Source organism: Nematolebias whitei, chromosome 13, assembly GCF_014905685.2.
Source record: "Nematolebias whitei isolate Nwh7 chromosome 13, NemWhi1, whole genome shotgun sequence".
In the NCBI taxonomy this organism is placed as follows: domain Eukaryota; kingdom Metazoa; phylum Chordata; class Actinopteri; order Cyprinodontiformes; family Rivulidae; genus Nematolebias; species Nematolebias whitei.
Genome location: NC_056510.1, coordinates 18,217,747 through 18,242,647, shown reverse-complemented (window position 1 = coordinate 18,242,647; position 24,901 = coordinate 18,217,747). Strand labels below are relative to the sequence as shown.

At 40.4% G+C, this 24,901-nt stretch overlaps 1 protein-coding gene across 2 annotated transcripts in view; it reads left to right on the top strand.

The window, feature by feature from the left end:
- igf2bp2a (insulin-like growth factor 2 mRNA binding protein 2a) overlaps positions 1–24,440 on the top strand; it is a 61,244-nt gene extending 36,804 nt beyond the window's left edge. Inside the window, exons 4-16 of one of the 2 annotated variants that reach the window (XM_037686924.1) lie at positions 1,626–1,677; positions 4,231–4,294; positions 5,017–5,307; positions 6,127–6,261; positions 8,660–8,782; positions 11,372–11,507; positions 14,097–14,168; positions 14,513–14,581; positions 16,587–16,709; positions 19,256–19,330; positions 19,482–19,613; positions 19,831–19,944; positions 20,093–24,440. In XM_037686924.1, coding sequence (XP_037542852.1) covers positions 1,626–1,677; positions 4,231–4,294; positions 5,017–5,307; positions 6,127–6,261; positions 8,660–8,782; positions 11,372–11,507; positions 14,097–14,168; positions 14,513–14,581; positions 16,587–16,709; positions 19,256–19,330; positions 19,482–19,613; positions 19,831–19,944; positions 20,093–20,191 — 1,485 coding nt within the window. In that variant the 3' untranslated portion in view covers positions 20,192–24,440. Of the gene's footprint in view, positions 1–1,625; positions 1,678–4,230; positions 4,295–5,016; positions 5,308–6,126; positions 6,262–8,659; positions 8,783–11,371; positions 11,508–14,045; positions 14,169–14,512; positions 14,582–16,586; positions 16,710–19,255; positions 19,331–19,481; positions 19,614–19,830; positions 19,945–20,092 lie in introns of both variants that reach the window. The other variant, XM_037686923.1, reaches the window with a different exon arrangement.
- Positions 24,441–24,901: the final 461 nt, after the last annotated feature.

Sequence of the window (24,901 nt, the reverse complement as noted above, 5' to 3'; positions counted from 1 at the left end):
TGACATAAATACAGTAATTGCTGCTGATCGTAAGATCTTACCTTGATATTTTTTTCTTTTTTAACTAGCTCAAAGTTCAAATTTAGGCCTATATGCTATTTTAAATAGTCACCAAATATTAAATGGTGATGTGGCTCTAAACTTTGCTTCATACAGTCATTTGTGCATGTGGAACTTCATTGAAATAGAGATACTCAGGAATGGCCGTTGATGGTGCTGAGTTTAATGGTCACCATCTTGCTAAGTGCTACGTAGATCACTCCTTACTGTCTGCATGTCAAAGCCATTGTTAACACAGTGCGTGTGCTGCATCAACGGTCCAGAAACACACAACATTAGTCTTATTTGACTCGAATAAACATAACATGCCCTAGTGTGAGCAATACACTATTTTGGCGCACTTCCACTGCCGGGATAAAATTGACCAAGTGCTGTAATCATTCTAATCAGAGAAGTACCTGTACATACCTGCACTTCAAGTAATTAAATATTTTAAAGAGCAAATTCTGATCATTACAACAGATGACAACACATTGGGCTCCTTGGTTGAGTTTAGTTTTTTTAAAATCAGATGTTTTTGACCTGCTGCCTTAGTTACGGCTAGAATTTATATTTGGTTCCAGTTTACACTTTGACTTGCTACATTGTGTCACTTGAAAGTTCAGGGTTCACGGTTCTTTATTTGTCATACGCACCACACTTGGTACATGGAGTGGAACAAAATTGTGTACACAGAGTAAGTTGCCCCACTTGTTGCAGCAAAGCTGCTTTATTGTGTGTTGCTATTATTCAGCCCTGTGCAAAAGTCTTGAGTCAATCATTTCTTTATATTTTGCTTTCGAGGAGCCAGACATTCTCTTACACAAGTCTTTTTGAAGGCTTTTCAATTACTTTCTCATAAATTTTTTCTCTTATTTCTAATTCAGTACCTGAACATTTTCAGTTTTTCTTATAATTTTTGTTTCTTAACTCTGGCCTTTGAATCATTCAGACACAGAGGCTCTTAGAGTGAACGAATGAACCAATGTTATGTCTATGACATAAAGCAGTTTTAAATAGATCTTTAGATACTTAGTTTTTAGCAGTATGCCACATACGCACTTTCTTACCATTTACCTTTAAATAATTATTTTAAAATACAAAATATTGTATTTGACAGACATAAAATGTTAGTTTTGCACCAACAAGTTAACCCCTTTAAAGCTATTAACTGAAAACAATCATCTAAAAAAAAAAAAGTGAAATTTTCAATTCTAGTACTGTGTCTGGGTTTTGTTTGATTCTTTTACTGTTCATCTGCTGTAGATATTCTTTTTGTAGGCCGTATGCTTCTTTTCTGTCCTCCACTTGTTCACTTTGCGCGTTTTTAAGCACCTAATGCACAGTATGATGTCATGGCCAAGAACTGGATAGAAAATGGGAGTAAAAGAAAGCAAACCTAAAAAGCAAACCTTGATAAACCCTCTGAAAGAGCTGTTAATCAAAACCACTGTAAAAAATTACAAGAAAGTTGGACTTCTTGGAAGCAATGTTTAAAAAACAAACAAACTGGGCATGCTTTTAAACTTTTTCATTCTTCTGTCCATCATTTGTGTTTCTAACCCAAAGTTTTGTCTCTTCCTCAGGTTTTGGACGGCCTTCTAGCTGAGTATGGTACTGTAGAGAATGTGGAACAAGGTACTGAACTTGTCTTCTTGAATACTACCCATTTCATCTTCCTCTGGCTTCAACTGTTCAATACATGTGCCATTTTAGCTTCAGAGCCAAACACCCAGACTCCCCAGTGAGTCAAGTCTCCCTGTGTGACCACTTCCTCATAATCTTCATCTCACACATCCATTATCTAAACGTATCCCATCTCTGTGTATGAATCAGTCTTCATCATCTCGTCAGTCTTTGTGTGTATATCTTTGACCCGGAGACGTTTGAATTAAACGGAGCCTCTAGATCAGATCTACCACCAGAATTCCTTAGGCTCGGAGTATGGATTGAAGTGGGCCAACGTGGCAGGCATCCAGTGATAATGTTCCTGTGTGTGTTTGATCGTTGCGTCTCTTTTGGGATGCTGCGCTGTGGTTACGGGCGATGATACTGAAGACGCCTGCGGTGAACGTTCTGCGCTCCCTGATTGTGTGTGTGTTGCACAGACATGAATAGTGGAGACAAGCAGGCGGAGAAACAAACACCTAGAAATGCACACACACTCTCTGTGTTAAAACAGCCAAGACCAACTACCACCCACTGTTGTCATGACAGGTGCTAAAAGAGAACCCAACAGAGAAATTACTCCACTCAGAGTTTCCCAGACGCTGCCGTAATACAGTTCGCTTCATTGTCTACCACAAACCAGCGCAGCATTTTCTCCTCTTCTCTCTCTGCTCAGCTGGGCTTCTCAAACATCACTAGTTACTATGAATGACCAATATGGCCGCCTCAATGTAAATGTGGACCGTCCTAGATGCGGTTTCTGCCCAGCTTCCTGCCTTGCTGTCCCTTGTCTTCTTTTCTCTTGGCTTCAGTCCATGCTCTCTGGTTATGAGGACATGCTTTGGAAAAGTACTGTGTTCGTGTGTGGCCTAATGAAGGGTACTGATGGGGGGCACGGGGCTAGACTTTGTTCAGTCCCCCATCCCATGCCAACTAGGGCACTCTTACTGGATTTAGCCCTTTCAAACTTGCTGGTTTTCAGTTTTACTCAACAATGACAGCTTTTAATTTAGCCACTTTTGTGATGACAATAAACCGCTTTATTTCCCTACATGTCCTCACAATTAGAGTGCTGTGAAGTCACCACCATGTAGGAGGTTCAAAGAGATTCAGCATTAAAAATGAGTTTTAATTGAGATCAGATGACCAATACTTTCCCCCCAATATTTCTCAAACGTAGCGTTATACAGAAGCAAAATGCAAAACTAAACACTTGAAGTGGAATAAAAGATGCACTATTTAAAGAAACAAGGACGTATAACAAGACTGGAAATACAAATTTTAGCTGTCCAAGGTTTGCATTTCTTGTCTTTTATTTAAAAACAGCTCATATCAGATTGCATTTGCTATTGATTAAACAATTTCCTTCACTGAGGTGCATCCTTTTTAAAAAAATCTTAAATGGTCAAGCCAGTATTCGAATGGATTACCATATTTTTTGCCATATAAGTCGTACCTTTTTGGATAAATTTGCAAGTCTTGCGACTTATAAACCGAAGCGACTAATATACATTTCCCCCCCATATTTATAACCCAATTTTTGGCTGAGATCTGACAATTTCATTCATTCTGACATGAAAAATATTAACCATTACCATTTGCAGCCATTAGAGGGCCATGTATGGCAAGCCAAGTGTCTCATTAATAGGTAAAAGTGGCTATTAATGAGACACTTGGCTTGCCATACCAAGTCACCTTAGTCTCGCTCTAGAACTCCTGGAGCAAACGTCAAACTAGATGCATTTTGTCATACCACCCAAACAAATAATTGTTTTTAGAGTTAATCTTGTTAAATTCTTGTTAAAGTCCTCCTGTGAACGCTCCCGTGGCCGCCATTTGGCAGCCAATCGATTTTTGGCACATCACCGGCCCGAGTTTCCAGGTGGCCAGCAGTGACGCATAATAAATGCAGCTTATACGGTGAATTGACTTATTTATGTCTTTTTCCACTTAATTAGATGTATTTGGACTGATACAACTTATACGGTGGTGCGACGTGTACGGCAGAAAGTGTGGCATATAATTATCAAGTCAGACAAGGTTTTGTGTTGCGTTGCCAGTGATGCGTAATAGACTTCTTAATAGACCTCCTCCCTGCTGCAAACATGATCCCAGCGGGAGGCACATATTGAGCGCTGCTCTGTGCTCACACCACGGTGCAGAACCACATACCTGGCCAAGGTGTGTCTCGGTTGTGCGCTTCACTTCATTTAATGGCTGATTATTTGCTTTGTTTCGGCTGTTGTGTCAAACAAATCCCTTTTTAGTGCAAGTGGCAGAAAGGCCATTGTGTTAAGCAGCTTCTCTCTGCTGAGGGAGCAGCAGGGTCTGGAGTGAAGCCAGTGTGGTGATGGCTGTAATGGATTCACACAGACAAGTGGATTTTGGGGTCACCACGGGAACCTGGACGCAAATCCAACTAACACACGGCGACAACAAAGACCTGCATGTGTAAACCTTTGTTTACTGTATCTCATGTTTTATTCTCCCCCCCCCCCCATCCCATCTCTTCTTGTCTGACAGTGAACACTGACACAGAAACAGCAGTGGTGAATGTTACATACGCAACCAAGGAGGAAGCTAAAGTGTAAGCAGCACACAGAAATGTTCAAGTAACATCCACGTCAAAGAAATTACATTTTAATCAACACTTTCTGCAGTAAAGACCTAAAAACTAAAAGTTTAGAGCCTCTGATAGATTGTGCTAACAGTGTAAACGAGAAAGCTAAGAAACATTATGACTGCAGCACATTTTGTGCATGCTTAGTGACAGAGACATCCATTATGATTATTAGCACCGTTTTTACTGCTTGTATTGTTACTTGGGATAAAGTTTGTCCTAACCTGGATTTTATTCGCTGTTGGTTGTTCTAAAAATGATAATCGTTGTAAAAGCTTATTTTAAACTAAGTCAACCTAAAAATGAGATATTGTTTATGACTAATCTTTCGTATTTAAATGTGTTGTTAAGATTGTTTCCACCTGCTGGTTTGATAGCACAAGCTTTTTTTTTTGCATTTTTATCTGTAAAGAAAATTAATTTACACTTCATTTTGTTTAGCAGCAGGCATGTTAATGTGATAAAAATTGTTTGTTTTATTAAAATATGTTATTTTAACTGACATACTGAGATGTTGAGATTTTGACATTAAATACAGTGTGCATATCTTATGCAGAAGCTTTTTTTTTTTTAATAAATCTTCATATGTGTTATAAACTTACTGTATTTAAAAGCAAGTATACCACAGATTTTCGATATCAGCTGATTTGTATTTTAAATGACACTCTTTGCACCTCCTCTTCCTCCAGAGCCATTGAGAAGCTCACAGGACAACAGTTCGACGACTACTCCTTCAAGGTGTCATATATTATGGACATGGACGCTGCTCCACCCAACCAGGCTCCCCGAACACGGCGCGGGGTTCGGTCTTCAAGGGACCAAGGCGCCCCTGAACCCGGACCCTCTGGAGGTTTTGGTTCTCCCCGCCTCAGACAGCCCGACTTCCCCCTACGAATGCTCGTGCCTACTCAGTTTGTGGGAGCCATCATCGGAAAGGAAGGGCTCACCATCAAGAATGTCACCAAACAGACTCAGTCCAAGTAAACTGCTAATTTATTATTATTATATTTTTACATTATGTTTTTCCCTAGTTTTGTTCTAGCATTGTGTATCCAGGTTAGATTATTTTTCTCCACTTGACTAAGATAAAATATAAAACACAATTATTTAATAAATTAAAGTTGTGAAACATCAGCACAGTTAATGTTTTTGTAGTTTATAGTTTCTTCTAGAAGTTTTGTTTTGCTATCAAATTCTTCAATTTTATTTTTACTTTTGTCACCATTCATATATTAAAAGGTTCTGCTTAATTTTAGTGCTACTTACTTACTTTTAGTGTTTGTAACTTTTATCCTATTTGAAATATTTGAATATATTTACAATTATTCCCCCATGAAAATGTATTACTGGTAATCTCCCTCCAAAACATTGTTCTCTAAAATCTGCCTCATCACACTTCCTCTAGTTTTTCTTTCTATGCTCTCTTAAGCTTTTAGCTATTGTCCTGCTAATTTAAGCTTTTAGCTACCGTTTAGCTATTCTTAGCTTTTAGGTCGTTTTGCTACATTTAGAGTTTAGCTACAGTTTAGCTAATTTTAACAGATAGCTTCAATTTGCTACATTTAGCCTTTAGCTACCTCTTAAGATTTCAGCTGTAGTGATGTTAATTTTAGCTTTTAGTAACATTTTTGTCTCATTTTAACTTTTAATTACCATTTTACTGATTTTTACTTTCAGCTAGAGTTTGACATTTTTTCTCTAAACTTGTTTTCTTAGTTGCAGGCTTCCTTTTGCATCTTTACAGTCTCTTTGTTTGTAAGGAACATTTTGACGAGCTTGATTTTTATTCAATCTTTCAGGGTGGACATCCACCGGAAGGAAAATGCAGGCGCAGCAGAAAAACCCATCACCATCCACTCAACCCCCGAGGGCTGCTCCTCTGCCTGTCGCATGATCCTGGACATCATGAGGAAGGAGGCCAACGAGACCAAGATGTGAGCGTGCACTTTTTACACACACGAGCACTCTCAGACCTGCAGATAAATGAGCTGATCTGAAGCCTGAACGTATACAATCCACACGGGGAGATTAGCCGTAATGTGTGCAGGACTATAATCTTATCCTTTCACCTCCCTGCACTCTTTTATTTAATCTCACTGTGCACTCTTCTCGAGCTTGGACCACTAACACACCTAACACACGGGCCAACATGTGGTCACAGCTTAGCGTTTAGAAGACCAGGACAGCAAATCTAATTGGGTTTGACACTTTTAACAGACGCTGCACCTTCTGCAACTCAGAGCTCCTGTGTGCTTTAAACAGAAATCTGTAATCGGTTTGTCCTCTTTGATTTGTAAATATGGTAACTGTTAGTGATCATTTTTATGTTTTAACATCCTAATATATTTTATTCCAGAGACAAAAGGAGTATAAATGTAGAAAAGTAGCACAGCCTTTTCAGTTTAACTGTGGTGTCTCTTTCAGAAGCCGCGAGAGATAAAATAGAACAAAATCATGCAGATTTCTTATAAATCCTATTTAACAAGTTTAAAAGTTTTACACAAATCGAACCATTTTATGAAATGCAGCCATCGTTTCTGTCAGATGCTGCTGTAAGTGTGTAATTTTTATTTTTTTAATAAAATGTGTTTGTCAAATAAATCACAAAACTCTTTTGGCGTGTTTAATCTGCCTCAATCAGTCAGAGCTGTAATCCTTCTCTTAAAGCTCACAATAACCTCCACACCTCGGTGCTGTGTCACCAAAATAACACCCCTCTGCCTCGCCTGGGTGCCACACCTGCAGAAATGCAAACGGCCGTCTCCGCCGCTCTCCGCCCTGTGATTTCACTGAGCCAAAACCCAAAACCACCGACCGTGGCCTCTGAACTTACACAGCTGTCATGACCCCCCCCCCCCCCCCCCCACACACACACACACACACACACACTTCAGGATGGAGCTATACGTGCACGTCTGCCCTACACCCATACGCGTTTGGAACCAGACCCAAAAGAACCCCCCAGCATCTGGTTCCCCTCCACCACAGCCTAAATCTTCATTCACACCCTGTAGTTGCCACACAAAATGAAAATATCGCTAAAGTGACTCTTTTTCTTTCAGGTCTATTTCAACGACAGTCTGTTTAAATTAACTACAGGAAGTCAGATTAGGTGCTCTTATTTCATTTAAATCTACAAAATAAACTCTTTGCATAAAACTACAAGACTTACCAAAGATTTTTATCTTTTAAACTGCCATTTTTCATAAAAGCTATGTTAGACTGACTTTAGGATTTTTCTTTTAACTAAAAATGAAGAATTTGCTGTTGAAACTGTGCAGCCGTCCCTGTTTTTTCTTGCCCATCATCATCAGCACTGCACATAATATTTGAAGGTTAATTCGAAGCCATGGAAAATTATCTCTATTGAACAGAACAGAAAATCTGACTCATCTTCCATTTTACCCCAAATACTCATCGTGCGAGTTCTGTTTTTCTCCAGAATATTTTTAAAATTGACCAGAGCTGATGCTTCATTGCAGACATGTAAGCTATGATTCAGTATTTTTGATTCAAAAGCCATTCTTTGTTGTAGTCTACCCAAAATAACCTCTAATTTACGTGTTTTTCCACCAAATTCTCGTCCGTTATATTATGAGATATTGCAACAAAAAGGAGCGAAGACAAAATGATGCAAAAACTCCAGTAACGTTTTTATTTCACCTTCTGAGCAGCGACACATTCTGAGCGGTTGTATCTACAACAGAGTCTTGTTTCCTGTAAACGGGAGTCAATAAGGGATTGTATGAACATCAAATCCAATTAAAAGCCCTTCCAATTCCAGGAAGCGTACCTTCAAGCTCCTACCCTCAGGGAATCGGGAAGTAATTTAGAATAATTCAAACTAAATGCTTGATTTTGGTCTCGTCTGAAAGGCGTCGGCCTTTCACTTTTTCCCACTAAACATCAAAATCCAACAAACAGCCAAATATATTTCCTGTACTGTTTCTTTTCTTTTTTTTAGCTTACATGCTTTTCAAAACTCCTGATTGTTGAAGCTTAAGGACAAATTTTTTTAGTGGAAATGTGTTAAAAATCTGGCTCGGCTGCAGAAACAGTTATTCAATTAAATAAGTCTCACTGTCTGAACGTTTAACTAAACTAATTTACTGTAAATTAGTAGATCTTTAACAGTTTGGCTGCTGCAGCTTGTTGCTTTTATTTTGTCTGCTGAACACGTGGATTGTCACTGTAAAGTTTCTGTGTGGAGAAAACAGCAGGCAATTAAAGAAGTTCCTGATCTTCGTGTAACTTTCACATCATGGTAGAAACAACCAGTGGAAACTGTTCTCTCTGATTTTATCCAATCTTTACGCTTGTTTGTGTCTGAAGGACGGAGGACATCCCTCTGAAAATCCTCGCCCACAACAGCCTGGTGGGACGCCTGATTGGGAAGGAGGGCCGCAACCTGAAGAAGATCGAGGAGGATACAGGGACCAAGATAACCATCTCCTCGTAAGTCTCTGTTTACACGCCTGCTTCTTGTATTAAAATTAATTTCATATCAAAACGTTTAGACTTTCAGTGATTTCCTCTTACTGCAGCCACGCCCTCCTTCCTGCCTGCTCATTAATCTCTAAAGTTTCTCTTAACTGAGCTGTTAGAGAGGAGCTGATTGCTGCTCCTTCTCTCCAGGACACAATATCAGAGGGGAGGTGATTATGCCACATTTAAAAGACTGTGCACACAAACGTTCACTGGTTTAGAGCTAATCAATTGCTAATGAGCCCAGAGAAAAAAGAAGTTCCTCTGAGAAGAGCAAATAGTTCTTTCCAAACTATCTCTTCTTTTTTAATTTGCTGCATCCACTGCTAAAAAACATGTTTTTTTTTTTAAACAGTTAGAGGAAGTAGTTTATAGAGCAACTTCTGTGATTTTTATATTAGACTTTTGAGTTGGATTCTCTCAGTCAACCTCAGGATTAAAAGGTGCTAATGGTGCCAAAACTTTTCAGGGCAAATATTTATTTTTATGCTTTTTTATGATTATTTTGTGAAATATTTCGCTCTTACTGCAACAACAATTGCACATTGTATAAACTCAAACTCAACAAGTGTGCTTAAACTAAGAATCTTTTCCATTTTGTAGGGAAAATAAGGTCATTTTTACATCCCAGCTTCTATGGACTTGAGGTTGTAAACGTCTCACTGCAGTGTTGTTTGCTCGGATGGATGAATCCATTTCTCATGCGTGCTCGTGTCACCGTGCTGCTGCTCCCATCCTGACCTTGGCACACTTGTTGTTTCAAGACTCACTTCACACAGAGGGGCTGTTTCACTCGTCATGCAGAGCACTCAGCCTGCGGGGCGAGGAAGAAAATATCTGCACCGTGTGTCTCTAGAGGGGCTTGGAAAGAGGGGGAGAAAAATCCTCATTTTGTCAACAGAGTAATCTTAGTTATGGCTACTGGAGTACAAAGTATGTATGTGTGAGGTTCAGCCTATCAAACTACATTTGGTGGAAACCTCCAAGTCCAAATGGCTCTGGGAAGGGTCTAGAATCTTTGACTGGGTGCTTATTGTCAGGGGAATTTAGATAAAGGTTATGGATGTTTGTTAGTAACTAATGTGTATGTGTGTGTGTGCGTGTGCGTGCGTGTGCGTTAGAGAGTTGCTTTGCTGCCCAAGAGACAGTTCAGAGCTCTATATCTCGAGCATCCGGCTCGAAGGACCAAACATGTTGGATAAATTATTTATCCTTTAATAATCTATTTACTCAAATAAGCCATTCTGAGGACATGAGAAGACTTTTCAACCCAGTTTTACTTGAAAGGGGGCAGAATTCAAAACAGGCTACAGATGTTACATTGAAGCTCTGGTCGTGAGGTCCGCCCAGGACAGTACAAAAAAGTGCCTTTTTATAATGCTTATCAGATGGAGAAAAATGGATGAAGAAAAGTTTCATGAGTTATCTGTGACAAAAGGGTGTCATAAAGGTCAAAGGAAATGTTTACAGGGCAGTGGTGAGACCACCAATGTTGTATGGTCTGGAGACAGTGGCACTGACAAAAAGACAGGAGACAGAACTAGAAGACAGAAATTAAGATACTGAGCTTCTCCTTAGGAGTGGCAAGGATGGATAAGATTAGGAATGAGATCATCAGAGGTACAGCACAGGTTGAACAACTAGGATATAAAGTTAGAGAGGCCAGACTGAGATAGTTTGGACATGGCCAGAGGAGGGACAGTGGGTATATTGGTAGAAGGATGTTAGAAATGCAGCTGCCAGGAAAAAGACAAAGAGGAGATATATGGATGCAGTTAGAGAGGACATGGAGGTAGATGGAGTGAGGACAGAGGACGCAGTGGACAGAGTGAGCTGGAGAAGGATGACTTGCTGGGGCGACCCCTGAAGAGGGAAAAGCCGAAAGAAGAAGATCAGACAGAGATGAGGTCAAGATGGCCTCTGCTTTTCAGCTTACTTGCCTTACTTAGCCTAGGAGTTTATCAGGTGTGCAGGCTCCATGCTTTTCAGAGAGCTCTGAGCTTCTCTTGGGTGGCAAAGCAACTCTAACACATACACATTAGTTACTAGTAAACATCCATAACCTTTATCTAAATTCCCCTTATAGCATACAACTGCATGCAATGTACTTAAATTTGAAGAAGACAAGAGATGAGACCATCTTATCAGAGATGCATGATGGGATGGGTAGTTTTTATTGTTGCCTGCTGCTAAGAGGCAAAGGCACAGGATAATGTTTTGCATTAACTGTTAAAGTCAACCTTTCTTTGTGCGGGTGTTTATTTGGGTCTTATGGCTGTGGCTGAGTGGTTAGAGCAGTCATCCTCCAATGCAAGAGTTGGGGGTTTGATTCCACCAGCAGTCACATGCCAAAGTGTCCCTGGACAAGACACTGAACCACTCATTGCCTCCGATGTGTGTCCCGTCAGTGTATGAATGTGATAAAGCACTGATTATTCTGTGTATAGATACAGTAGAGTGCTGTATGAATGGGTAAATGAGGGCACAGATTGCCCAGTAAAGTAAGTGCAGTCCATTTACCATTTACTCGTGTTTGTGTGCTGATATCTCTTGTTTCAGGTTGCAAGATTTAACCATTTACAACCCTGAGAGGACCATCACGGTGAAGGGAAGCCTGGAGACTTGCTGTAAAGCTGAGGAGGAGATCATGAAGAAGCTGAGGGAAGCGTATGAGAACGACATCGCTGCTGTCAATGTAAGCGCCATCATCGCTAGTTTGTGTCCTTTTGACCGCGAAGCCACTCACAGGCACTGACAGGTGAACGTCGCACAACGATATCGCCTTCCCCCTCAGTGTGTGTTACCGCCGGTATTAGCGAGACTTGCACGGTAAAGAGATAACGGTAAACGATCGCTGAGTAGCTCATTAGTGAGCGGTGTGTTTGCGTGTCTCTGGGCTTGTGTGCATGTGGAGCCTATGACTCAATGCCCCACTGCGCGTGTCTGTGTTCCTGTTGTAACACACTGCGTTTCCCAGCATCCACCTGATATCTATAGGCTCCTCTTTCACACGGCACCGTGACATCAGCAGCATTGCTGCTACCGAGGTCGACCTCAGACTGAGAGGAGCAGGCGGAACATCATGCTCGCTTCTTGTTGCACCGAAGAAAAGCAATAAAGCGACTGCATTAATAGTGATGATGCTTGTCAAGAGGAACAGCTGTAACCCCTGGAGAGACACAGAATATCAGCTTTCTTATTGATATTTTAGTTTCAATAGTTGCCTCCTCTTTGTGACTATTTGCTCCAAAATAGTTAGCAGGAAGTATCACTCAGCATGCGGTTAAATCGCTCGGACTCACACGAATGTTCTCAGCACCTGTCGGGTTGAGCGCCGCCTCCACGGCGATCCGATGAGGCCACCTAGCGTGACACTGAGCATATTACACAAAGCTTTCAGGAAGAAAAGTCTGAGAGTGCGGGTTCTCGGGACTGAGTCAGTAATTTGAGTTTGCGCGCAAAATGTATTTTTCTTTGGGATAGCAACAACTGAATGTAATTTATAAAACAAGGATGTCCAAAGCACCCTAAAGGAACATCTTTGTGACCCTTCATTTATTTAAAAAGTCCAGAGATTTTTTAAAGATAAATAACGAAAAACTTGGGCTTTTTACTTAGTTATTTCTTCATTTATGTATTGATTTGTTTGTTATTGCCGCCTCAGGAGGCGAAGGCAAAGCAGTAATGTTTTGGTCGAAGTCCATGTGTTCTGTTAGCAAAATATCTCATGAAACATTGAATGGGTTTTATTGAAACTTTCAGAAACTAATCTTTAGGTTGTTATCTACAGCCGATTCAATATTGTTATAAACTTTATTTAAAGATGTCTGCCACAGTCAGCTGTCTGTAGAAAACACATAAATGGCAACAACTGAGACAATTTTACAGATATTAAGCTAAAATTTGTTGTGGTAGTAGTTGAGCATTGTCCTCACACATCCTTTGAACACAACTTATTACGAGATACCTTCGTTTAAAACAGTGGCATTAACTGGTGCTGTCAGCCCTGTTTGTCTGTTAGCAAAATATCTCAGGAACCATTATATGTATTTCAATGAAACTCTCAGAAATTAATAAATGGGTATCCATCTGCAAGTGATTACCATTTGAAGTTAAACCAATTCAAGATAGCTTCCACATCTAATCAACCTTAGCCAACTCAAAAATGGCTACAACTCAGCAGACTTTATGGATATTGAGCTAAATTTTGGCATGGAAGTAGCTGACAGTCATTTTCAACACATACTCTGAGCTCTAATAGATCATGTGAGCTCATGGAGGTTTACATGACATTGAATGTCACAAGACATGATGCTATTTTCAAGATTTGACAAAAATGGCTGTAACTCCTAATATTCTCTAAATAAAATGATTTTAATTGAAAGGGTGTTTGTAAAATGGTTTCCTTCAAAGAAAACTAAATGTTAATTTTTATGAAGGGACTTTGTCATCAATTAATAAACAGAAAAATAGGTGTCTGCACTGTATTCTGTTAGATCTGAGCGTAATCAACTTTTCCTCTTTCTTTCATTTTGGCTCGGTTGTATTTGCTTTTTATGGAAATCAAGAGTGAATTAAATTGCTTTTATACGTGTTCATCTTAAAACGTAATTTGCATGCAATTATAAAAAAATGTCCTAAGTTGATTGACTAATTATGAAACAATGCTTGAGTTCCTAAAATGTAAATTAGTTTATTCAAAATGTTTTTCTCCTCAACAGCTGCATAAACAACCGCATAAAACACAACTTAATTAGGAATTAGAACGGGAGGCAAACAATGCTCATAGTGTATAAAATGGAAATTAAAACTCTTGTTTAGATGATTCCTCTTGTTTTCTGGGCACATTTAACACCCACAATTTGTGTAAAGAATCATTTTTAAAGAATAATTTTCATTAGTTCTCATGCTTTATGCTTGTTATCATTCAGAGTTTATTATAATTTAGAGCAAAATTCAAAAGATGGACTTTAAAATTTCCAATCCTTTTATGCAAAACAAACAAACAAAAAACGTTACAATCACTTTTTCTTCACGTTTTCTCAACACCTTTTAGATATAGACCATTTTTGAACTGTGGAAACTCTTACAGCAGAATACATGGATTCTAAGAGATCTAAAGCCTTGTTTACTGTCAATATTTAAGAAAAAAAATCAAACGAGTTAAATCCTAATTGATTATTGTGACTTTTATGATGATCACATTCATCCTTTTTCTCTCTTATCTGCACAGCAACAGGCCAACTTGATCCCAGGTTTGGGCATCTTCTCCTCTGGTCTGCAGGTGCTGCCCCCAGCTGCTGGACCACGTGGTACAGTGCCCCCAGTGGTACCAGCAGGATACAACCCATTCTTAGTAAGTCCCTCTTTTCAATTATAAAAGTCCTCCAGTGGAAACTTCTTCAGTGTTGACTCAGACCTTCCTGCATGATGTGGCTCACAGTTTGAAACGAGCAGATTTCCCCCGTCTTCTTCGTAGATGAGTCAGTTTTGTTGCCCAATGAGGTCGAGGCTCGGTGGCGTGAGACATTGTGTGAGAATGTATGCTTCCGAGTCAGAATGATTCCTGTGATTCACTGTGAACGTTAACCCTGGATTCCCCCTAAGTAGGAGCCAGAGTCGTGTTATGTGTGTGTGTGCGCTTTTAACCTTGTATGTGTGTTCATGCGACATCTGATCGGCTTGTTTGTCACTTTTTAGGGTCACTCTTCACACCTCGGCAGCCTGTACGGGGTTCCTTCAGCAAGTGCCATGTCCCACCAGCACTCAGTACGTTCTCTGTTGCTACGTTATCAACAAATTTCATATTATTTCTAAGTGTTTTGGTCTGTTGGCAAATGATCTCATGATCCACTGGATGAATTTTCATGAAACGTGCAAATCATTGGACGTCAATGGCGATTTTAAACCTAGGCCTTCAGTGGTGTCCCGCCTGAATTTATCCACCTCTTAATACAGTCATAACGATGTCACAGCTACAAAAATCATCACTATTATTATTATTATTATTATTATTATAATTATTAACCTTTACTTAACCAGGCAAATCCCATTGAGATTACAGATCCCATTGAGATCACCGATCTCTTTTGCAAGGGAGGCCTGGCACTGAAGGCAGCCTAACATGCATGTTTTTGGTCACTAATAATCACTAATATAAAGACGTGGAATAATAGGGCACTGCATCACAGACGGGTATCTAATGCGAGAATGAATACCATTACTGAATTAAGAAACCCAGTTAACACAATTCTACAAGTTTCCTTACTTCAAAGAGCAACGTTCAAAGTAAAGGCTCCCACATACTCTGGCGTATTGTGTGTACTCTGTGAGCCGCGTGGACACTGCGCGCACTGTCCGCAGACGGATGAGACTTCATAGTCGAGCGTACACCCTGATGGGCTGCAGCCCAGCTCTGCAGGCAAGGGGTGTTTACCTTCGGGACAAATTGAGATCGCCGATTAGACATTTGCTGACGCGCCTACTTTATCAATAGACAGGTCGCAAAAAGAATAAAAGAGAACTACCGGCAGCCGTGGGTAGAGGCAGCAGTGTTCTGTGTTTATATGTTTTAATAAAAAGTTCTAAAAAATAAAAAACAGGGAGTGCTGACCCTGCAGCCCACACATCAGACCAGCCCAACAGGAAATATCCAGACCACGCTGGACCTGATTTTAATTCTCTTGTGACAAATTCCTTCATTTCTCACAGTTTCAGTCATGACGTCAACAGACGAGGAGGAAGACATCACTTGCCTCTTGGCAAAAAAAAACAAAAAAAAACCAAAAGGCCATTAAACCAGACCAGGGATGAAGAAGGGGAATTTAATACATCGGTGTCTCATACAAAATAGTCCGTCGCCAAGAAGTTTATTGTGTGACAACCAGTATGCGGTCGTAAAAATTGATCTTTGCGCAGACATGGTGCGTCTACTTCGAGACTAATCCGGTACACGCGGACCTTTGCGGAGTGACGTACGCCTGAGTATGTGGGAGCCTTAAGTGATTCTGACTGTGTTTAGGCCAGCAGAGAAGACTGCTGGCCCTGATGGACCATCATCCAACAGTGGTGTTGGATGTATCTACAACTGAGTAACTTTTGGAATCCGCTTGATTTAAGATGGCCTCCAGCCAACTGATCTTAGACAACATAAAAGTGGGCATAATTTAGTCAGTGTTAAAGATATTGAGCTAAAATTCAAAGTGGTAACAGCTGAGAGTCATTCACAATATACACTCGGAGCACGTCATACAGTATTGCATGAAAGTCAGCATGATGTTATTTTCAAGGTTTGACCAAAATGGTTGTAGCTCAACTACAACATAAGAGGGTAGTTAAAACTGTCGGCAGGCGATATGCATTTCTTAAAGTAATGCTGGGCTTTAAATTTTTGTAATTGGAAGTTGTTGTAAAAATAGAAAAGAAATAAAGTCAGTATGCAGGGCTGTTTTGAATTAGTGACAAATGAAGACAAAAATGTACGTAAAAGGTGATTACAGCTTTTGGTCAGCCTTCTCGTCACCTCGTCATCAGGACATCATAAATTTGTCTGGCAAGGGATTTTACAGTCCACCGTTGTCCTGTGGCTCGTAAAAATTAACTTTACAAACCCCAAATACACGAGTGTTACCATGCTAAGAAAAACAAAAGCACACGACCATCCCTAAAAGGAAAGTTTCCATTCAGACACAACCACGTAAAGACGCTTACCAAAATGTTGCAGTTTTTTCCTCAAGCTTTTGTTCATTTCTGACTCTTCTTTGTTTCCTTTCAGCAACAGGCTCCAGAACAGGAGGTTGTCTACCTCTTTATTCCAACTCAGGCAGTCGGGGCCCTGATAGGCAAGAAGGGTCAGCACATCAAACAACTCGCCCACTTCGCCGGAGCTTCCATCAAGGTGCGTTCGCTCACATCGATAACGCTTTGAGACTTAACAAGACAGAGGAAAGAGGCGATCGGAACAACGTTAATCTGCTAGGTTGAGTTCACAAATATGTGTTAAATGTGCTGTAAAGTTTTAAAAGCTTCTCAGCCGTTATTATACAGATGTTTTGTTGGAAATGTTTGCCGTCTGAGTCAGCGGCACTTCACTGACCGCAGCTGAGGAGCTTTCTACGATTAAAAAGAGGGAAAAGAAATTGACCCCGGAGCTGAGTTTTTCAGATTAGATACCTAGAAGCTATTTACTTGCTTGATATTTGTCAATTAAATTCCATACGTTTGTATTCAAAGCGCAATATTTTACAACCACAGTTCCAAAAAAGTAGGGATGTTGCAAAAAATGTAAACAGAATGCATTGATTTACGCATCTCATAAACCCATATTTTATTCACAATGAAACATAGCAAACATTAAATGTTTTAACTGAGAAATTGTACTTTGTACCTTTTGTAACATGTATATACTTTTTTGCATTTATGATGCCTTTTCAGATGTGTAAGCTGGCCATTTCAGTCGCAGCTGGTAATGTACCCCCATACCATCAGAGAGGCATGTTTTTGAGCTTTATGCTGACCTCTAGGCCCATCTTTACGTCAGCCTCTGTAAAATCCTTTTTTTTTTTACATAGTCCTCTTCAGTGGTGATTTTAGCCTCTTTTTGGGGAGTGCTCAAGCACCCCTAAATTTTAACTCAGCACCCCTGAAAATTTTTAAAACCATCATTAGGATTTTGTAAGGAAGCTTAGTTCTCAAACCTTAGATTCACCAAAATATTGAATAAATGTTCAGTAAATATGGAATAAATTATGACACTATTAATTGGGCCAGTAAAATCAATGATTTTTTTGCACGAGTTGGAATCTTAATGCTACCTGTCAATCAATCCATAGGCTCATTGGCAGCTGACCAATCAGCAGTCTCAATTTGTCCTGAAGTGAAACGCTCCTTACCTGCAGGAGCTGGAGGGGTGGGTGGGGCTTGGGGGGGAGGGGGGGTTGAATATGTGCAAGAAGCGAAGCATGCTCTATTCACACAAGGAGAGCTGTTGGTCAGGCTGCTTCTAGTTATGCTATGTTTGTTTATTTGTCATATGCAGGTTAACACGAGGTCAACAATGCAATGAAATGTTCAAGATGAGAAGAACCAGTTCAACTCGCTAAAAAAAACCAAGATATTCTAAAGCATGCAATAAAAGTACAAACATAACAAAGTACTAAAAAGTAAAAAATAAATATAAACAACGACATGGTAGAATATAACAGTGCAAGTAGGATGAATTAGTATAAATAAGTATTTCACAGGTAGTAATATTAGCATAATATTAGCTTCTTGTTATGCCATGCTTTCTAAAATAGTTATTGAATCAAGTGTTTACAAATGTAGGTAAACGTAGATGTTTAACAACCCGTGAAAATACACCAGAATAAAGGAAATGACATCTAGTTTATTCAGAATTTTCTGGGGGAAGACCTCCAAAACCCCCACCAGTGTCTCTCCCCCCGCTCACTCTTCCTCATCGACAGTCATGTCAAACTGGTTGAAAACAACAAAGTTCATGCTCAATAATCCAGGTATACAATCCAAAAATTTTCAGTCAGTTCATGTGGACAGTTTTTTTTTTTTTTGTGTGCTGAAACGTTTCACCTTCCATCCAGAAAGCTTCATCAGTCAAGGAAACACACAACACAAAACTGATTCTTCCCCCAATAGCTCACTCCAAAGTGGAACAAACCAGTTATTGATTATTGCGCATGGACTTTGTTCTTTAAAAAAAAATTAATGATAAAAATGCATTAAAACATGATTAGAAATGACTCGGTGCTAATTCATCTAAATCATTCCAGCTGTTTCTCATTTATACAGCTGTCTTTTACAGCCTTTTGTGGCCACTGTCCCAACTTTTTTTTAAAGTGTTGCAGCCATAAAAATTAAAACTACCATTTTAATGGGAAAAAAGTACAGTTTCTTAGTTTAAACATGATATATTCAGTGTGTTCCATTGGAAATAAAATGTGGTTTTATGAGACTTGAAAATCATTGCTTTTAAAATTTATTTACATTTTACACAACGTCCCGACTTTTGCAGGTTTGGGGTTGTATATTTCTTGACAATTGGTTTCTTGATGCTTCCTGTTGGGAGTGGTGGCGCAGAGGTTAGAGAGGTGGGCCTGTGATCCGAAGATCGTCGGTTCACACCCCGGCCCCGACAACATCAAAATTGTGGGTGGGGTAGGTGAAACACCCACACTTGCCCCCACCCTCATTCGCCCCACTCTGGGCCCATGAGCAAGGCCCTTAACCTCCACCATGTGCTCCTAAACAGGTCTCTCTTGAAAATGAGTTCTCGTGGCTCAATGAGACTAACCTGGATAAATAAAGGCTAAATGAAAAATGAAAAAAAAAATGATGCTTCCTGTTAGTTTAGTCTGGTGGGATGCAACTTAAAGCTGGTATTTTCAGTCATCTCTGTACTATGTACTCTGTACTCCACGTTTACTTCAGATTGCCCCAGCTGAGAGCCCAGATGTTACTGAGAGGATGGTTATCATTACTGGAACTCCAGAGGCACAGTTTAAGGTAAAAAAAAAAACATTAACAAGAAAATATGTTACTTTTCTTGTCTAAATCATACCCGAGACCTGTGTGTATATAGTAAATAGCAATGGATCACTGTGCGTCCCCGTCTTCTCCAGCCTCTCCTTGCCTCATACCCTCCTCTGTATTCCAGGCACAAGGCCGGATATTTGGGAAGCTGAAAGAGGAGAACTTCTTCTCAGGAAAGGAGGAGGTCAAACTGGAGACGCACATCAAGGTTCCCTCCACTGCAGCCGGCAGAGTCATCGGCAAAGGTGGCAAAACGGTGAGCAGACACTCTGCACTCAGTCTTGGTCAAGGCTGCAAAAAAGGTTCTCACGTAATCAAACAGATACTTTTCAGTGGAGTCGTCCATGTTGAATGCATTTCGGTGAGGTAACCATGATACTTGCCTGTCAGTAGGTGTTTGTGTTCTGTAAGTGAGGCTGGAGGTGAAATTGAAGGTGAGATATTAATCTTTAGGTTGTGTGTCTGTGTTTCAGGTAAATGAACTGCAGAACCTCACGAGCGCAGAGGTCATTGTACCGCGGGACCAAATCCCCGATGAGAACGACGAGGTCTTTGTTAAAATCAGCGGGCATTTCTTTGCCAGTCAGGTAGGCAAGACAGGCTCGGATTGTTCTCAGTTATACCTTCAGTTTTGAAGGTATTTTAATGACCATTCTTTTTCCTTTAAGGAAATGTTTCTAGTTTATGATGTTTGTACTTCCTTCTACATTGCTCACCTCCTGCTCCCTCCAACAGACTGCACAGAGGAAGATCCGGGAGATCATTCAGCAGGTCAAGCAGCAGGAACAGAAGCACCAGCAGGGCGCCGCCGTGTCACCGCATCACTCCAAGTGACCAGCGAGGTGGCTCCAGTGGGCACCAGCCAATGAATGTAGCCCTCCCAAATGGACAGAGACCTACCCAGACTAAGGCCAAGGCCACGGAGGACACACAGGGCTGACCAGCAGCACCGGGATCAAAACCAAAGAACTTCGCTGAAGGGGGGAAAACAAGTGAGAGCCAAAGGCTGAGGGCGTCGTGTGCACTGCCAGCCCTGCAAGAGCAGACTAAGCAGGAGAAACCGTTCAGAAAGAATAAAATTTAAAAAGACCAAAAAAATAAACATAAAACAAAACAAAAAGGAAGGTGGAAATGATTTAAAATTAGGAAATTCAACTTATCAGTTAAAAAACAGGTACACATACGTCGCCTTGCGTAATGTTATCTCTTTAGTTGGACTAACGTAGGCCTAACAGACAGATCGAACAAAAAAACAGAAGTCAATTAACACGAGTGTACACGAGGCGTTTTGACTGATGTAGCGAGTGACAAAGGGCACTTCCTCCTTTGAGATCATTTAGATTGTGAGATAAGATTTCCTTAGCAGTATTAATGCAGAGAAAGACACTGATACACACTGAGAGTTTGCACTGTTGTTTTTAATTTGATCGAAATGACAGTACAGCTGAGCTTGTTCAGGCGACGGGGCTTTGAAAGCCTCATGAAGCAGTTCCCCTGGTTTCTTTGCTGTTAAGGGCACTGAATTAATAACAACACCCCCCCCCCCCCCCCCGAAAATATATTGATGGATGAGTTTTTGTAACAAGCTGTGTGTGTGTGTGCCAACGCAAAAGAAAACGCCCCTTTTCTATGGCTCTCTTAATCATTTTACCTTTTCTGCTTCACCTTCTCATCACTCTTTCATCTGGCTTTGCATGTTTTTCTTTTTTGTAGCTTTATTGATGACATTGAACAGACTGCCACAGAAAGGTTAAAAAAAAAAAATCAGCGGAGGTGTTTTAATATTGACAACTGGTTTCACACTCCGATGCTGCGCTTGTTCTGATATTCCCAAAACGGCATTATTCTCGATAATCAGAGCAAAAATCGACGACCAAAAAAAAACAAAACAAAGGTGCACTTTTTGGCAAACGATTGTTTTCAATTTGCACCGTCACACGCCTGGCCTTATGAGGACATCGCGAGGGCCGACACACGGTGTGAGCTGAGGGCCCAGAAGAGGGTTGGAGGTAAAGAGGAATGTCATGGCGGTGGGAAGTGGGGCACTGTATGACCTGTGATGTACACGACAACTGCAAACGTCAGCACGTTTGGCTTTAACCTTCTCTTGTCAGGGAGTTTTCTAAAAAAAAATAAAAAAAAAAACAATCAGCATGACGCTGTGAATGTACGATATGCAGCCTTTTTTTTTTTTTTTAGAAAGCATCACCCCTGCCGTGTCCAGCTGCCCACGACGCAGACTGTCATCCTCACGCTTGCGCTTCTCTCTTATCGTGGCTTCATTCGTTTCCCCGGTGAGTCTAGCTGGACACGCAGGCCACGGCGTCCCTCACCGTGGACACCGTGGAAGCTCGTTGCCTTATTTTCGTCTCCTCTCACATCAACACCCATCAGCTCCATCTTCCAGACGAACGGTTCTCGCCAATTTCGCACAGCTTCCTTTGCGTGCGTGTCTGTGCGTGTGTTTGCATATGTGTGTGTAAATATATTAAAAAAAAGAGAGAGTAAAGTAATATTTATGAATCTATTTTTTTTCCTATTTTGTGATGAGATCTATTGAAAAGATACTTAAAAATTTTTAAACCCTTTCCTTTTTTTCCCCCCTCAGTGGGACACTGCCATATTATTTTGAAGGGAAGTGTTTATTTTCTTGAAAACTAGACTATGAATAATATAAAAAAACCTGAAAAGGTAGGAGAAAAGTAAAGTGAACCACCACGTTAACAATGGACAGGAAGTGAACAGTGCGCATGTCAGTATTGTGATCTACCTCAGGCTTCAGGGTACCTCAGTCCAATCTTTCATTTCCCCTTTTTGTATGCCTTGTTAACTGATCATTTTGAGCGTTTTGAATTTTCTTTTTTTTAATGAAAAAGAAGAGAAGATCTGCAGTAATCTACACTCTTTCAGGTCCAGCCGACAAGTGAAACTTTATAAACCACACTCTGTTGGACTGTTTGCCTGGACACCTCTAAATGATAACACGTCAAAGGATTTTCAAGTCCGTTTCCCTAAAAAAGGAATGAAAAAGCAGGATCTTGGGGGTACATACCCGCCCGATGTGGTTCTGAATGTGGATGTTGTGTACTGATTTCACCATCAAGAGAAAGAAAACAAAAAAACGATACAGAAGCTAACCAACTATACCTCCTGTTGTTTTTATCTCTCTCTCAATTTCAGGTTTTTTTAAAACTGTACATGAAAAAACACATTTCTTCACTTGTGAGAGATGAAATAGAACTTTATATCAACCTAATCTTACCAGCAGAACAGCAAAACCGAGGGGGGGTGATGAAGAATACACAAAGCTGCAAAAACACAGCAGCCCCACCGAGCGTGGTGTGAAAACCCTAGTCTTCTGTGCAGAATGTAAAACAACCGTAGTTGAAATGTCACTGTGTGCAACAAGAAAACTGTATATCTGTAAACATGTACAATAGACTCACACATAACTGCATCGTTTTCTGTCTCCAGTCTGCCGCTGCGCTGGCAGAGACGGTTTAGAGCGCCACAGCTTCGCCTCAAACCGACCTCGAAACTCGGGTTTCCCATCCGTCTGCAGATGTTCTTTTTTGATGTGCTGTACATTTCAGAATCACCTCTCTGAATCCACGGCTGACTTTTTACTTACTAGAATACAAAGGGGTTAATCGAAACAACAAAATAGTAGAAGTTGTCTTTCTTTGTTGTTGCTTGTTGGGGGTGTATTATTATCCGTTGAGTTGGTTTTTGTACTTTATGGAGACTTTTGTCATCAGATGAGGCGGATCATTTTTGTCCCAGTGAACACAAACTTGCAGTTCTTTAAAAGAAAACAAACATAGAAAGGTCTATCAAAGTCACACAATGCCTGAGGCTGTTAGCAGCCTCCCCACAGCCGGTACAGTACCTCATACGCTGATGATGAAAGCTCGCCAGACTTGATTCAAGTACACTGACCTTACCTGAATGCAGTACAGTGCTTCGCTTTGGTCGCACGACACCCGCGGTGGTCGGGCACACGTCGCGGAAAAGCGGCGTCTCGTTGTAGCACTGAAAGTTGTAGTTTTAGTGTCTTGCTCGTTTTGTCTGGAGAAGTCGTTCCTGCGCTGCAAGGGCACCTCAGGCCTCTGCTCATCTTGTGTTTTTGGCTCTTATTAGGCACAGGTTTCCCTCTAAGCTGGTTCAGTTTCACTGCAGTGTCGCTAGAATAACACCTCGAGGTGAAGCCTTCTTTTATTCATAAGGATTGGTATTTAATTTTTTGGGGTTTTGTGGGGTGTTAGACATTAATTTTCAATACCAGAAAATCACAACGGCACACATCACTGAGCGTGTACACTGTTAGTCTTATCATACAGTGTTTGAATAGCTATGGCTTTCTTTTGTCTGGTTTTCTCACCATTTACTTGGATTAAGCAACATAGTCTGGAGCTGTAGATTGGATTTCATTATATTCACTAGATCACTACCAGTAATACTAGTTATTCAACTGTGGTGGAAAAATATCCTAGCTAGGACTTCGAATAGGTATTGGAACTGAAATGGGAGGGAAATGCAAAGCATAAAAATGGCTTTTAGAGGAGTTGACAGATTAAACCAGGCCTGGAAATAAAAATTTGACATAAACCTGCTCTGCCTTTGGGAGAAAACAGAGGTGATTCTAATCCATCCAAAGCATCACAAAACAGGATTTAATCTGGTCAAATATATGCAGAACCACTGCAGTTTTTTTTCCTTGTCTGATCTTGTTAAATGCAAAGCATTGCATGAGATTTATGCAGGTGGTCCAGGTTTGTGCTACTCTTCAACTAGCACTAATCTCTGAATTGTGGTCTTACCTGGATCCTGTTATAGTAAACTGCATTTCACCATTTGGAAGATTCCTTTTGTTTCCTCAGTAAGTTAAAACCCTAAAGTCCTGCCCACAGGCCAAAAGGCTCCAAACACCTGAAGGTAATCAGTGACTGTGAGCTGGACGGACACAATCCGCAGAACGTGGATCAGGGTCCGCCTGGCAGCAGCCAGACTGTTTTGATGAGTGAACTGTATTGCTGAGCAACATGGATCTGAGCAATAAAGATTATATGAGAAGAAATATATACATCGTGTCTTGTGTTTTATTTCAGTGATTTTTCACCTATTTATTAAAGGTACTGCATCATTAAGACCTCTAACGTCGTCAGAGTCACTGAGTGGACACTTTACAAAAACTCAACACTACAAACAGGAAGTTCACAAATTGTAATCAAAGACTTAACAAAAATGGACTGATAGTATAGTACTGATTCATATGTCGTTCCTGCTCTAAATTTTGGCTTTGAGCACTCGTGCAGATAAATGTGAATTTACAGTACATTCAAAAAGAATGGACATTGCCACAGAAAAAAAGCAAATATTAAATTACCTGGGAAATACATGGATCATAAAAAAGTAAAAAGGGATTTTGTGCCATATTAAAGCTTCACAGATTCTGAATTGGACACTTCTATTACAAGAAACACAGCAAAAGATTTAGACGCAATAAACAGGCCACCGAAATCTGCATTCTCAAAATTACACATT